The 16554-nt window shown below is 35.4% G+C and overlaps 1 protein-coding gene across 1 annotated transcript in view; it reads right to left on the bottom strand.

The window, feature by feature from the left end:
* Positions 1-1413: 1413 nt before the first annotated feature.
* Positions 1414-16554, bottom strand: part of ABCD3 (ATP binding cassette subfamily D member 3) — a 32330-nt gene continuing 17189 nt past the window's right edge. Inside the window, exons 5-23 of the mRNA XM_082483632.1 lie at positions 15663-15732; positions 14702-14799; positions 14163-14286; positions 13116-13172; positions 11820-11962; positions 11402-11471; positions 10905-10974; positions 10679-10776; positions 10509-10600; positions 9882-9970; positions 9733-9805; positions 8598-8661; positions 8116-8193; positions 7960-8025; positions 7762-7851; positions 7419-7538; positions 6880-6984; positions 5411-5467; positions 1414-4636 (exon numbers count right to left, since the gene is read on the bottom strand). Of these exons, the coding sequence (XP_082339758.1) occupies positions 4559-4636; positions 5411-5467; positions 6880-6984; positions 7419-7538; positions 7762-7851; positions 7960-8025; positions 8116-8193; positions 8598-8661; positions 9733-9805; positions 9882-9970; positions 10509-10600; positions 10679-10776; positions 10905-10974; positions 11402-11471; positions 11820-11962; positions 13116-13172; positions 14163-14286; positions 14702-14799; positions 15663-15732 (1642 nt within the window). The 3' untranslated portion in view covers positions 1414-4558. The remainder of the gene's footprint in view (positions 4637-5410; positions 5468-6879; positions 6985-7418; positions 7539-7761; positions 7852-7959; positions 8026-8115; positions 8194-8597; positions 8662-9732; positions 9806-9881; positions 9971-10508; positions 10601-10678; positions 10777-10904; positions 10975-11401; positions 11472-11819; positions 11963-13115; positions 13173-14162; positions 14287-14701; positions 14800-15662; positions 15733-16554) is intronic.

Below are 16554 nucleotides of genomic sequence, written 5' to 3' on the forward strand. Positions count from 1 at the left end.
CTGACCAACCAACCTCCTCCCAAAACAGCTCCACATCGCTGATTCATAAAACCAAGAAACCTCTTTCCATGCTCATGAACGGGACTGGCACAAGCCAACTGGTATCTACACTTAATAAAGAAGCAAATACATCATACATAGAAATAAGTGTTTTGAACAGCAGCTTTATAAGCAGAAATTTGAACTTGCATACTGCTGATTTTCTTCTTGACAGATAAAAATTGTGGCTTATTTTTTCGATAAACCCAAGGTAACCTTTTGCCCCTACTATTTTTCACAGTTGGATTTCAGGTGATCATCACCATGGACATCTCACAGTATCTATGACAATTATATATAAATTTTAATAATGGATTTTTAATTTCTATCTGATGATAGGCCATTTTAATGTTTTTTTTCACATTTCTAGACCTCTTCAGAATGCACTGGTACCTGCTGAGTGTGCAGAGAGCTGCATCATGTGGAAGAATCACTTTCTCTCCAGTCCTAAGCCACAGGATATTTCTTCTTTATAGATTTAAGAAACATGAAGATTGAATTCTCTATTCTGCAGAAGCACAGTAAGTCATTTAAGTCACAATACTAGATGCGATTTAATTAAAAAGCCTGCCAAGTAAACGTCATGGCAGCACTCCACGCTGCTTTTTTTCTCTAGTAGACAGTACAGAACTAAAGAAGCGGCAATACACCCAGAATTTTCTTATGTTACAAATCGCTTTCAAATAACGCTAAAGTAATCTTGTATTTGAGCTGTCCAGCCAGGTGTATCTACTCCACTCCATCAATGCCACATTGGGCAAGAAACATCCCTGCAACACGCCTTCTGGCTAGGATGTAGCTCACACTCCCAACTTTTCCCAGAATTACAAGGGTCAGAGGTAGGTTGGATTTTTGTGCGTCGCCTGCTGGTTTTTTTTTTTTTTTGGTAAGAAAAATATCTCCATTATGCAGCAAAGCACGCTTTGCACTAAGGATGGAAGATGACAAGGTTCACAGTGACATTCTGTTCACCTGCAGGTTATTCCAATCTCATGCTAGTCCTGCAGAAAGCACCATCACCTCCCAAAGTCTTTGTCAAGAAAGTTTAATTTTTGCTGAGATGGGACAACTGTCTGGTGCTGTAGTAAACATTCAGAAATACTGGACCAAGGCTACTGAACATCCTCAAAAGATGGTGGATTGATCCTTGAAAAGGAGTTTGAATCTATTGCTCCATGGCTTCAGTTCTACCATTCCAGGGACTGATGCTACTTCTTTGTGTTATTGTGGAGGTCAGAATCAGTGCAGACTTAAAACAGGTTAATGCACCTATAATCCAATTGCTCTAAGTACTTATCTTCCAGTACTGAGCTCATGGTTTTTGTTAAGCCTACAACTGGATGACATCATCTGGCCAATTCCAGGGTGAATTTCAGACAGTACTACAGACTTTATAAGCTGAATGCAAGTCAATCGGCCCACTAACTAACGTGAGATTTGTTGAGTAGGCATTCACTGCTTTATTACAAAATCCCTAACCATCAAGAAACAGAAAAAGCCTAGATATTTTATCTTCAGATTTATTATTATTTCAGAGGCACTTAATGTCTTACATTTATATAGCGCCATTTCCCCCTCCAAAGCACTTTACAGTATTTACATACAGGAATGTTTCCCACCACTGTTGAAATGCAGCCATCTGACTATTACCAGTACCATCTTCAAAGCACCAACAGTTTGAGACTGAAAATATTCATCAGTACTTTGTCTTACTAAGATAATTCAGAATTCCAATTTACAAAGTTCCAACTTGTGCTATGAAAAAGACCTAACAGCTAAAATACAGTATCACAGTGCAATTCTGCAACAGAACTGAGACTTGGATCATTTTCATCAGATTTTTTACAATCTTTCATTAGACCAAGTCTATCTCAAAATACTTTAATGTAAGGCCTTTTAAGAATATCATTCTTAAACACCATTCTTTGCTATACTTTCTTTATAAGCCTCTCTTACAATCAAGCGCAGAATATTTTTCTTTCCTTCCAGTATATTTAGAAACGCTAAGTCCTGGCCCTAAGGAGATACAATGGCATCCTCAGTTACAATGAACTTCATGGCATCTAAAGGCAAACCTATTCCTTCCTCCTTGCTTATGGAGTAGGATTTTTAATTTCTTTTTTTGCTATTAGTTTTTAAAATAAATCTGAGATTACACAAAACACTGTTATTAACCAATTTGAATTGTAAAGTACCTTGGGATTGGCTGCTGGGGTGCTATATAAGTGTGCTGTGTGTGGTTTTGCTTGTCAGTGTTAAAAATACATTAAAGTATCCCAAGTTCACTACTCCACTGCAAAGTCTGCCCTAGTCACAAGGATAATAGCAACATTCTCATTTTAGAGATTCTTTTTTTCCTTTCTCTTTCTAAAAGGCTAATAAAAACCATCCCTTGCAAGGGAAGAAGTTGCATTTGTGCTGAGAACTTTCACCAAAAAAAAAAAAAAAATAGCTATCTGGCATCCATATTTTCACGGTTATAATTAAAAAAAAGACTACGATCTCACATACAGCATGCTGCTACCTGCTATGTTATGGCTGATGTGAGAATCTGAACGAGCAGAAAAAATAATTAGTAAAATGAGATATCTATTTGCCTTCTTGTGGACCAAGCACAAAAATTTATTCTGGTACCTTCTTCTCTTGAATACACTAAACTTCAGAAAGGCTTCTTTGATTTTTCATTGATGCATTATACTATCAATCTACTGTGGTCACTAGATTCTTATACCAGGATAGCTGTTTGCATTTGAGTACTATGAAAGAATAATAGCACTGACAGGTATGGGCAAGAACTATGATAAAAGGAAAAATATTAACAGGTAGCAATTTCAATGTGAGAGATGATGACTAATCAAATTGGGTAAAAATTAACATACAGCAGTGCATCCAAGTACATATCCATTTTATAAAAAAGTGTGTTTGTTTTCAATCTAAACCCTTGATAAAAGATGCACAGAGAACAGATTTATTGCATATTTTATGCATGCCTTCATGTAGTGCATTCCTCTATTATATCTTACATGGACACTAAAAAACTATTAGACCTTCACTGTACAACAGGTATTGTAAATTTTTGTTTTAAAGCCTAAACAGCAATTCTGTTCGAGTTATACCTTCCTATTCCATGATCACAAAAACCACCTTGCTGCATTTATGTTTGTCAAAGTCACATGGCAACCACAGTAATCATTTGTATGGAAAAAACTGTAACAGTAAACTACTTAAAGATTTTGGTTTCTTCAAGGGGATTTGGCAGCTGGAACAAGAAAACCAGTAGGGAATAGAGATCCTTAGACAACAGCGAGAATCACTAGTGAATAACTTGTATCAGAAATCAAGAAACCTCATGACAAATAACATAATAAACGTGGAGGACTAAAGCATCATTTTGGCCTTCACAGCCTAGAAGACCAAACAGGAAGTCTTTACTTTCAAACTCAGACCTGAAAGGCAGCTAAAACCATGAGGAGATCTGATTTTCTGAAGAGGGAGAAAAGGAGGAACTTAGAAAAAGCAACTGCCGTATTACAGGACTGAATACACACAGGACAGACAACAGTCTGCTGTTTCACAGATGAACATTTTTTGAGTCCATTCTTACCCCTACTGATTTCAAGAGAAGAATGATTGGACCCCCATTCTTTTCTCTGATTCTACTTGGAGTCATTCGTTTCTTCAGACCTGAAAACATGCACAAAACTGATACAAGGAACACCACTCTTCCCTTTCTTTTTTTGTCAGTCCTTTCCTCCCTCAAGCTGCTCTCAACTCTTCATTACCATAGTATTTATCTGACAGAAAAAGGGCAGCTGGAGTAGGGGATGGATGAGGCTTTTGCTAAACTGGGAGAGAATGGGATTGCTGAGCAGCAGAGAGAATTGCATGGACAGACAGATGTTAAAGAGAATCCAAAACCCAGCAAAGAACAAGCCTAATTTTTTTAGCAGAAGGAATTAGTTTTGTCTTTTAGGTTCAGTCCATCCTTTATCAGCAAGGGCATATCGGCTACATATCAAGGCTTGGTCAAGGAAAAGGCTCTTTCATTTAACAGGGCACAGATCTGAAGATGGGAGATGTCCTGCACCATGTGAGATAACTTAGAAATATGCATAGAACAGAGCAAAAATCCAAGACTGCTTTGCAGGAACAAGAGAGGTAGCAACCCTAATTTTAACAGGGCTTTTCACTGAAGGGAAAGAAGGTCTACAAAAGTCAAATCAGCTGATTTCAAATGGTTTGCATCCCAGGATGAATCAGGTTACAGTGATTTAAGCCCAATTTAATTTAGGCAGGTTTTTAAACCACAAGAATAAGGACATTCTTAGTACATATCAATAATTAAACCAACATATACACAATTAGCAATATCCTACATAATAGTAAACGCTTAGCAGCTTGTTTTGGGTTATCCTAGTTAATTGTTAAAAAAACAAGCTGAGTAGTTTTATTGTACAATGTCTGTCATTCTACACACTTCCTGTAATCATCAGTCTCTGTAGCAGCTCAGTTCATGACTTTAAGATCCAAATTCAACTGTGTCTTCGGTTATTTTCTTGAACTCGTAGTTTCCTCTGCCATCCATATGCAAGTAGAACTGAAATAAAAGAGCATGTTATCAACCACCTAAAAATTACCAGGTCTATAAATACCTAAATAAATTATATTTTGAAGTAGTTTTAATGCAAAATTTTAAACTCCACTAGCCAGAGGGTAAGCTTCTCCCACCTAATGTTTCATTAAATCCAACTGCCTCTGCAAAAACAGTTAAACTGGTTTTGTTCATATCATCCATCAGTCTGCTAATGGTCACACCTAGACTTAACACTGCTGTCTTGGGTTGTGTGAGAGTACACTTAAGGTACACATTCATCCCTGTGTATTAATTCAGTATTTTTCCCCACACATATAATCTGTCTGCATAAAAAGTAATACCAATAGTAAAATCTTAAGTTGGAAGAAAAGAAGTCCATGTATTAGAGATTAACCTTTTTTTTTTTTTTTTTTTTTAATGTGTACATATATTAGGTATCTTGAAAGCAAAAACTCCATGCTGTGTACTGGATTGTGGTTCAAGTGTTTCTTTGAGGCTAAGAAAGAAAACTTAAAAATATAAAAGGCTCACCAGATACTTGAGGCTAGATTTATAGATACATTTAAAGCTTTTTGGTTACTTTTCATAACTAGAAGCGTAAGAATATTTCAAATAGTGCAACTGGATTATGAAAGTAAAGTTTTTAAAAAAAACTCAACATGACTTATTAGCATGTAAAATGAGAACACCTTGAATTGTAAAGTCAATTTAATAGAAAGTCAAACAACAAAACCCCTATCACCTACAGATACCTTAGCAAAAGCAAAGACTACATACATCATGATGTTTCCAGAGTGACTTTCTGTGGGAGACAGTGAAGAGAGTAATGCCAACCTACATGAAGAAAATACACACAGTAAAGCAGTTAATTTTTCTCATGGGTTAGGTGTTATTATTTTTCAGCATGACCTCAGCTGAAGAGCTTAAATTCATAAACACAAGTTTCCAGACTCTATTATTAACAGTACATATGTGTAGCCTTAATACAAACTTTTGCAGTAAAAAAACAAACAAACAAACAAAAAAAACAAAACAAAAAAAAAACCAGGAGGGATTTATCTTTTTTAATTGATTTCACCATTCTTTGCTCCTAATGATTTGGCAAAACATAGAATGAACTGGGCAAAGGAGGTAAGGTAGGAAGGTAGGAGGCAAGTAAAACAACAAACCTGGTGATTAAAAGAAGTCTACCTTAACAGCAAAAAAAACCCAAACCACAAAAGCATTTAATGAAATGAAAACTTAAAGTGACAATTTAAAGGTGAATAATTTTCAGTTCATTATGCATCCCTAACAGTAGCACCAATTAAAGGACAAAATGACTCTGATAAAACCGGTTAACATATTTTCTTTCTGCAAGGAGAGCTGAACCAGGAATTCTATTTTTCCATAATATGCATTAGCCACCTGGCAACAGTAACTCTAAAACAAAAGTACAAATGAACATTCGAGTTAACAGAATAACAAGTATGTGCAAAACAGCCTTAGAAAATTGTCAGGGTATTGACATTAATGTGGTAAAATTAGTTCAAGGAATACTGTCCATTCCTCTGCAGAGTCTTCGTCTAGTGTCAGTTTACTATTACGGAGGGCTCCTTAACTTCCCACTTCAAGTTTCAAGCACATATTTCAGCAGATGCACAGATTTGCTCCATTACCATTCTGAGAATACTGCTATTCAATAACTAATGTTATTTCAAGCCCATTCTTTCCCAAGCTACGGGTGTGAAATTGAATCTTATTGATGTTTCATGTGGCACTACATAGAATCTGAAAAGGTGAGTATAACAGGGAAATGAAATAGAAAACTGTATTTAATATCATCATGTTTTCCTAGAGTGCTTGGCTTTTCAGATCTCAAAAGAGATGGAAATGTTAATTTCCCACCTTTCACTTCTGTTGCCCTGGCCAAAAGCAACCTCTCGAAAAACAAAAGTAGTACAAAATTTCAGATTATTTAATCTTCACTTGACATTCTAAGAGTTTATCTGGAAAAGTAAGGTTACTTACCAGTTAGTAAGAGTTCTCTGATGTACAGAGGCCACATGTGCATCTAAATTACCTTAATACCACAAAACAACTATTGAATTCTAGTGTGCATAAAGGGTCCCTGCAATGCCCTTCTAACTTTCGTTTGTTTGGTTGGGTTTTTTAATCTGCATTACGCATAAGGAAGAGTGCACTTTGTACCATTTTGAGTTTCTTGTTAACATACAGCGTTATCATTCTAGAAAAAAAGAGCTCACCTTTCGGCAGTGGCTGTAAATGTAGCCTTCTACATCAACGCTAACAGCACTGGTGCATTCATCCAGAATTGCAAACTGGGGCTTGTGATAAAACAACCTTGCCATCTGTAATGCAAACAAAAAAGCTACTGTGGATACAGAACTACAACAAAGAATGCGGTGTTAGAATTTAAACTAAGAATTAGTATCTAAAAATTCTCTGTGGCAAGGCAATTTAAGTTGGCACCCACTGAAGCCTGAAAATCTGAGAGCTGTATATTATCTTTACTTTTATTTTTGCGAAAAATAGATTCTTTTAGAACTTTTGTTTATATACTCAAAGTGTAAGGTGTGGTAAAAGGTCAACATTTCCCATTAAATTTGAGGTACAATAGGCTCTATTTTAGGTTGTTTTCACAGTATTCAGGTATTTCACATTTCAGGAGTTTGTTTCTTTAAGTAAAATATTAATATTCAGTAAACAAAAATCGCTTACAATTCAGGTTACATTTTCAACCTATGTCCAGGATTTGTTAAGTATTTATGCTTTTGAGACATACTGCCATTCTCTGTTTTTCTCCCCCGCTGAGTACATCCATCCAATCCTGAACACTATCCCAGCCTCCTTCGCGTTCCAAGATTTGACCCAGCTGGACATTATCCAAGTACTCCTTCAGCACCTTTTATTGAAACAGGAATGACAAATAGAGCTTAAGTGAACTTAATAAAGAAATGACTGAAAAATATTATAAAGGATTATACTATTATACTGGTGCTCTATCAACCTTGATAAATATTAAAAACAAATTACATGCAGTGTTTTTAATAAAAATTTCAGTATTTAAGTCTGAAGCATTACTCGTGTTAACTAAGACAAATGGTTAATGAACTAATTATCATTACCTGGTCAGAAATCCCTTTCTTTCTCTGATCTTCTAAAGTATCTGGATATATAACTTGATCTCTGAGTGTTCCAAGTGTCATATATGGTCTCTGAGATACAGTTAGAGGAAAAAACAAAAAAAGGAATGTCAAATATTTCTAAACATAGCCAAAGTAGTAAGAAAGAGAGCCTTTGTCAATTACAGTACTTGGCCTCACCTGCGGAACATAGAACAACTTTCCTCTTACAGGTTTTGTTAAACGCCCACCAAACAAAGGCCACAACTGCAACAAGAAAAAGGTTTAAACTTAAACAAAAAAGTCCAATTACAACAGTGCTTTGGATTCTCCCCTGTTTACTTAAAATTCCCTTACCTCACCAAGAACACGAAAAAGTGAGCTCTTCCCACAACCATTTGGCCCACAAATCAGAACATTTGCACCAGATCGAACCTAAAAATGCAAAGCAAACATATTAAAAAGGTAGTAAGAAAGAATTTCTGAAAGCTTCTACAAACAATAAGACAAGCTGGTATCTTTGTACATAGTACTTTCTGACATTACAATGACTGATTTCAACCGATAATTATGTTTTTTCCAACTAGTTTAGCACCAACTGCAGCTGGAAGAAAACACACTTGTAAGAACAAAAACATTTTTGGGGAAAATAGTTTATGGTCTTTTTTTTTTTAAACTAAAATGACAATTAATTTTATTCAAATTAAGAATATCATAAAGCACCTCTTCATTTTGGTTGCCACATTTTTTATTAATCAGATTACCTCTGAAATTATTATCTTCACTTTAAAAATTTATATTAATATAATTTTCTATGATATTTAAAAAAAAAACCTTACCTCAAAGTTAAGGTCTTGAATCAAAACATCTCCATTAGGTGTCACCAATGGAACATGATCAAACCTATTTGTATTGCAACATTAAAAAAAAAAAAAAAAAGCAGTTGCCTAAAAGCAGCTAATACTGCATGCTTACTCAGAGATTTAAGGAATACGGCAAGACTTCAGCATTACTTTTTTCCATCCCAGTTTCCAACTATTAACAGCTAAGGAAGTTCTTGAACCAAAAGTGGTACCTTAGTGTTTAACAAAATTCTACAGATTATTTTTCCTCCTTCGTGTATTTATTTTCTGTATCTTTCTAAGCCTCTGGTCTCCAAAATATCTTGTGGATATAAAGCTACATTTAAGGATGCACTTCATTTTAAACCTGCTGGTGGAAGTGTAGCCTGTCGTGGTTTGGGCTCAGCTGGCCACTGAAACGAGCAACAGTTCTAGAATACAAAATGAATTACTTCTGTGTCACCTCCTCCCTGGTTATTTTGTTGGGGTTTTTTTGTGTGCGTTTGTAGCAAAAGTAATAAAAATAGCTCCCCCCTTTCCCCTCTGCTCCATTACGTGCTTTCTACATTGACCAGACTGAGGCTATTTAATCTCTTAACTGGCTTTACTTTATACCTTTAAGTAGTACTACTATGTCAACACTATGTTGCTCAGTCTGCAAAGAACTGAGGGATTGATCGCTACTTGAGTACACCAATGAAGTGTCCAAGCATATACCAATACAAACACATATTTTGAAACTGAATACAGACTTGCCCCTGATTTTTACTGCTGAATTATACCTTGGAATAAAATATGTAACCAACATATTTCTAAGAAGAAATTTGATAAAGCGTTAACAAAATGGTCTGGGAAGACATATTGCAAAGGACAGCAGAAAACGTTACCAAAAAGGCTAAGTCCAGACAGCATATTATGTCTTTTGCTAACGTGAAAGGACAAGGATTGACTTACAGACTAGAAATGCTGAGTGATAGTGTAGTGGAATTATTTGCAAATAAACTATAGTACAGCAGAAATTGCATACTGTAATTATGTGTATTAAAACTTCTATTAATAGTGATGGAGGGAAAGACTTAAAAAGCCAGGCTACATTACAAATACTGAAGTTGTGGAAACTTTGTAAACATACTTGATAAGGTTATCAGTGTTGATAATTTCTCCGGATCCAGGTATCAAAGGCAAAGCTTGCTTTTTATCTGCATCTTAAATTAAGAAAAAAGTATTAGACACTGGAACACTACGTGGAGACGCATGTATTGCATATTACGTCACATCTACCTTTTTCTTGCGATACCATGGTACGCTGATATTTGCCACTATTCAAGTCCTTCAGAACCTGCATTAATTCTGTAATTCGAGCTGTGAAACTAAAAAAAAAAAAAAAGATAAACAAAACTATAAGTAATTAATCCTTAGAAGCTTTAGAAATCCATAGAAGCTCTAATGAGTACTCTCTTACAAAACAAGTTATTTAACCCAGCACAGAAACAGAATCTCTACATTTTAAGAGTTGCACAGAGGTTGTCCCATATTCACAATATTTATAAGAACCTTTTTCTGTAATAGCCAAATATTTGATAACTTTTCTTAAGATGTAAAAGAAAAAAAGTTTGGTAAATAATCAATACATAATTGATTTATGAGCATTTGACAATGTCTTTTCAATTAAACATTGAAAATGTATGCTGCTACTATTCAGATATGAAATTACTAGTGGACATAACTAGCACATCTACTGATACATTTTCAGCATAAACTTTTTAATTTCTAGATTTTCAGGGTGCTGCAATGAACAGAGCACATAAGCTCATTTTAATTCTACAGTCAGTTTCTTAAAATGAGATGAGCAACAGCAGCAACATAACTTCAAGAAAGATTATTTTACACAACTACTATTAAGCTTACCCAGCCAATCTTGTCATTTCACGGCCTGCTAGGACTATTCTGCCCAAAGCTTGAGACATTCTCAGTAACATTCTTCCACTTTGGTAGTAATCCTAGAGCAGAAGTAAGTTTCTTTATGTGGACTAAAAAAATTTAAATACAGGAAATTGTTTTAATTCTCTTCTATTTACCTCCAAAAGTTCTGCATGAGTACTATTCTGATGACGAGGATCAGCCAGGTTCAAAAATGGACGACTAACCACCAGGTAACCAACCACAGTGGCAAGGTCTGCAGTTTAAAATTAGATATTAAGCTACAGATTAATTGAAGCAATAAGAAAAAAAGAGAATTCTCGTGTAAAAAGTTTAGCACTTTTTTTATTTCCAGCAACCCATTAGCACTGGACAAACACTTACATTTGGCAATGATAGTATCAATGAAACCCATAGAGAACCGGAACAGGATGAAATTATGCAAGTGTTCCACCTGGTAAGTTACAGAAGAAAAAAGGTCAGACTATATCAGTACCTGTTTTACTATCTTTTATTACTTTACAAATGTTTGATTCCATAGATATTTTTCAGTAAGTCACAGATACCTCAATATGCCTATAACTGTGACAAGTACTACAAAAGTGTCCCTGCTGGCAAAGACTTACACTCTAGATCCAAACAACCTACACTTGAAACTAAGCAGTGAGAGAATACTAACTGTGGTGGATGAAAAGGAGGTAAGTGGCAAGAGAAAGACCATTCTATCAGAAACTTGTGTTCTGCTTATAGCCTACTAATGACTGTAACAGCATAAACACCAAGCCACTATAATTGAATTTATATTAATAAGTCAAGAATCACCATGATAAAACTAATTGAAATTTTGCTTAAGATGATGTAAAAGATAAAAGAAGTCCTACCAGTTTACGGAAGGTTTTGTGAATAGTCTGTTTTTCTCTCAAGTTCCCATTATAAAAAGCAATTTCTTCACTAAAAAAAAAAACAACCAAAAAACAAACCAACCCATCAAGAATGCAACTTCACTTTGTTAAAGACAGTCCTTGAAAAAAAGTCAGCCATAAAACACAGGAATATAGCCCTTTCAGTTACCTTTTGTGAAAAAGTACAAACTCTAATTTCATTACTAAAACATAAGCTTATTATACCCCAGCTATAGTTTGTCTTTTGAATTAGAAATATAATGCACATACAAATTATTTAATAATAATCTACATTAAAGATGCAAACACATAGCTCAGAAGTGATAGTATCAGACTTTCCAAATATATTTTAACACAGCTTCCATTTATATATCTTGCTATCCAATTAAATCTATACCTGTTTGTAATAAGCCGTGAGTTGACGTATCTGTACTCCCCTTCATATTTTTGTTCTATAATAGTCATCTTGCCAATTGGTCTCCTTAAACGTGTAAGGAAAAAGCCCGAAATAATCAAGTACGCCATCATGCTAGCTGGACCCTGTGAATATCAAAAAGAGAAAAGCTTACCAAAAATCTCAAAAATCTGTGTCCAAAATGCCCAGAAAGCATGAATCCCTTGATGCTCACTTCCCATGTGTCTAAGTTACCAATTCAATTACTCTTGTCATTGCCATCATTTTCCTTTCTTTTGTGCTGTAGATATTTTTACTAATTTTACTAATTCTCTGTCCTCAGACACCCTTCCCATCCCAGCCTTCTACTCAAGTTTTTATCATCACCCAGTGCTATCTCTGTGGCCTAGTGTCCTAGCTTATTTCACTAATAATTTCCTGGTCCTTTCTCATTTCCTCTCCTTCATTTCTACCTACTTCTTTTTCTCTATATTTGCTACATTGTCATGGCAGTCAATATTTCAAGCAGTCCTGGTAGGGATCTCTTATTCTTCTGGATCCTAAGCTTCAGTAGTTCAGGGCTCCCAAACTGTATGCTTAAATATTACTGAAGTGTGGCACGGCATAAAACTGAAGGCATAAACTAAATTTGGCATAAACTGCTTGTATTAACTAAGTATCACAGAGAGCAATGCAAAGACATCTGAAACTGTAAAAGTTACCTTGGTTCAGCTAAGCCTTACTGCAGTCCGTTTCGAGAAAAACCTACATTATAGGTCCCAGAGCTACTTCTTGTCAAACCTTGAACATTTTTGATAACGCATTATTTTACTGAGCTGAAGAATTATTTCTGAAATGATTCAGCTTATTGGGGGAATATAATGGTCATACTGCTCAACGCAAGGAACGTTTCCCCTTTACAGAGGCTGCAAAAAAACCAGAAAACTTATTTTCTCCGTTAAATGGAAGTCACGCAAGACATAAGCAGCCAGAATGGTACTGTACTAAACGGGATTCCCAAGTAACTGCTAGAGGAAAATAAAGAACTTTATTGTTTCTTCAAATTTTCCATTGAATGCCTGCAAATTCTGATTTTTATTTTGCCTGCTTCAAGATAGAGGTCACTCAGGCATTCAACACGTTAAGTGTAAAAACATATTTTCAGTATATACCTTCAAGTAACGGATTAATCTATAAATATCATCTAGAGTTTTCCTCAGACTCCAAACAGGTACAAGGCTATAACCAAAGAAGGGAAAAATTGCTTATTATGCTAAAAAAAAAATCTACTCAATTTACCTGAGCTCCTATTGCACTTGTTAGCTTGAAGATGTACAAAACTATATCTAAGAAGGGCTGTAAGAGAAGCATAGGAAAAAAAAAAAAAAAAAGCATTAGAACACCAACGTAGAACAAATACAGAATGGTCCAGAAACCACCAACCACCCCAAGAGCAGTTATAGCTCTGTATTAAAACACAATACTGGTTAACATATTATACAAACTAAATGCTTAGCAAAAGGAATCTCAGCCACACGATGTTATCCTGAAAACATTCCCACAATAATTGAACATAAAAGCATGATGATATTCAGATAAAGTACATACCATACAAAAAAGTACTTCACTATTTTAGGTCTGTAATAACACTCTGCTCACTAAGAGAAGCTGGACTAGACCCCATGATTACTTAACTGAAGTAATTGTGAGAAATACTGAGCAGAAGGACAATGCCATGTAGTTGGCTATGTACCTGATAGAAGCAATAGTCCAATTTGCAAGCGTCCTGTTCTATACACTCTCTCAAACCAGAGCAGCCAAACTACAAGTTTTGTAGCAAGAAGTTTTTGAACACATCAACTTGTATTTTGCTTTATACTTCTGCGCGTGTGAACAGCATAGCATCAAAAAATATTTAGTCTAGAAATTTCAACAGTATTCTACTTCATTACCTAAACCCCCTACAATTTACACCAGAAACAGAGGGAAATGCTTATTCCGCCACACCTCCCTACCCAAAATAGTATTTGTGTGTAAATAAAATCTAGCTACTGGTTTTCTGCTGAAACCTAACTAGCTGAGGAAGTGCAGTCATCACTGTTCAACTGCAAAAAATACACTAAGTTCTTTAAAAGAAAATTTAATACAGATTATAACAACCCACAACAGTACTTTAGCAGAGGTCATGGAAAGCACAGAGTGTGAAATAATATAATAGCATAAACATTTTTTTTAGCACCATGCTCCAAACAATATACATATAAACACAAGCAACTGTTTTCAGCTTTGACATCACTTCCTAAACATCCACAGCTATTACTCAAAGTTATCTCTGAAAAGACTTACCTTGCTAAGGTTCGAATACAGGTCCACTACACTGTTACAGAATTTTTCCACATCCTGTGTAAGGAGTTGATCTGGATTAGCTATTCTGTTGTCCAGATTCCCCATTTTGTAGTACGTATAAGCTCTGAAAGAAAACAACAGCTAAGTGGCAGCCTGCTTCAGACAACTGAGATGGAAAGTAGTTCAAACATTAAATGACTGTATGGAGCCAATGTAGCTTGTGCTTCTGCCTGACCAGATCCACGTTAAATCCTGAAGAACTGTTTAGGCTCCAGGATGTCTAAGATGGAAGCAGTACCGTGCATTTTTTTTTTTCCCAATTGAGGCAACTTTGCTGTCTTTGTATCTGTGTCATATACAACCCGGATAAGCCACTTATCCTTAACTAGACATTAATTGCAAGCAAAAGCCTTTTCTAAACAGTATACCTAGCCTATTAAGCACTTTGCTATCTTCTTAGTACGTACTTAAAATGATTTGGTTTTATTTTAATCAATTTAGTTTTTAAAACCTTTAGACATTAACAAGATATTACTTACTTAAGATATTCCTCATAGAGGTATCTGGTAAGTCTTACTCGGAAGCAAAGTTTCAATTCATTTAGACCATACTTCAGGAAGTTATTCACTAAAGAGATCTAAAATAAGAAACAGTATTTCAATATTTAGCTAATAAGATTTAATATACTTAAATCAGTTTGCAGCCTAAATTGTGCAAACACTTTAAAACAGGTGAATACTCCCCTTGAAGTAAGTAACACTATTAACACACCTAAGACCAACCATACGGCATCTGCCAGGCCACTAATTAGGTTTCTGCCTACATTTTTGAAAACTCCAGTTCCCAGTGGATCTCAGCCCATCAAAAGATTTAATATAAAACTATGTTCCTACAGCGTATCTTCAGCTCTTCTGATAAGCTTTAGAAAAGAACCGCCATTTGACAACCACTACATTAAACTGATAAATTTGCTTTCAAATACATTGTAAAACAGGTACATTATCTAATAAGTAGTAACAAGTACTTCTATCTGGTGCAGGTCAGAGATGTTGGTAAGCTGAAGGAAAGTTAAAGGGCGAAAAAAAAACATAACAAATCTCAGAAGCTGTAAGAAATATAGAAATTGAAGACTAAAAAGAAATCTTCATCTTCAATGGTACCAAAAAATCCCAAATTTACCCAGTTGAAACATCATCCAGCCCATAAGATGTTACTATGCAGTACTACAGATGGAAGGCTAAGCTACCAGCCAAATTGCCATCAACAAAACCAACCTGAAAACCTAAACATATCTGTCAGAAAAATAGTTGCAATCAATAAGGAAACATGAGTCTCTCATCCACCGGAGCCAGAAAGTGAAACGTGTCTTAATACAGACCTGCACATCAAACAAGTAATTTTCATGGGGTTTAAGACACTCACTTGAGATCTTTTCCTTAAATTCTTAGTTTACACTTAAAATATGTTCTACTAAAAGGCCAGCACAAGAAAAGCACTTACAGCAGGCATTGCGGCGATGAAGTTGAACAAGTATTTCTTGAAATCTTTTCTGCTGCGGCCAATGATAGCACTGTAAACGACCATCAGCCAAGAGTTAGTTACAAGAGAAGCAAGAAAGTATAACCCAGCACGTCTTAAGTGGATAAACTCACAGTGGACCACACAGAGAAAAAAAAGATTGTCACGGAAATCTGTAGTATCAAGTATGCCAGACTTCTGTAAATCAAGTGGTAAGTGACAGACTAAGCAATTACGTCCCTCTGCTCCTGCAGTAGCTGCCTGCATTAAGGGCTCAGAAATTCATGGTCACAGACTACCAGTTCCTTTCCTTCTTTGCTTTCATAGTTTCTCATAAGAGAGAAACAAAGCAGTCCTTCCATTCCACAAAGCACTGAAAGTCTCTACTGAAATACACTATCATTTTGAATTCACATATCAAGACAAATGCTGACTTGCTTTAATTAGCAACAGGAGCAACAAGATTAATCAGAGGTCTAGAAAACACTTTCTAAAACAAAAGCATTGTGTTTATCACTCTAAAGAGCAAACAGCTCAGTAGGAAGAAGTAACAGTCCTCCTATTCAAGCAACATGTCTGAGTCTATGACACAGACACACTATGCCGCTATTCTGAAGTGCCCTCTTGAACATTCAGATGAACATAAGATTTAGAGTGTTCAGTGTATAAAGTGTGATTAAAAGAACTGAAAATCATTTCATAAGTAAATTTTGGTTAAAACACTAAAATTGTGTTCAACAGCAGAAAAACAGTTCTTTAAAAGTATTTATTTTTTATTTATTTTAAAATACAGGTATCCTCCCCAAAACCGCAACTATACCAGTTTTCCAACTGTTTTATATACAAGCTATAAAACATCTGAATGTGTTCTGAC

This window comes from Vanellus vanellus (assembly GCF_965231255.1).
Source record: "Vanellus vanellus genome assembly, chromosome: 5".
Lineage (NCBI taxonomy): Eukaryota > Metazoa > Chordata > Aves > Charadriiformes > Charadriidae > Vanellus > Vanellus vanellus.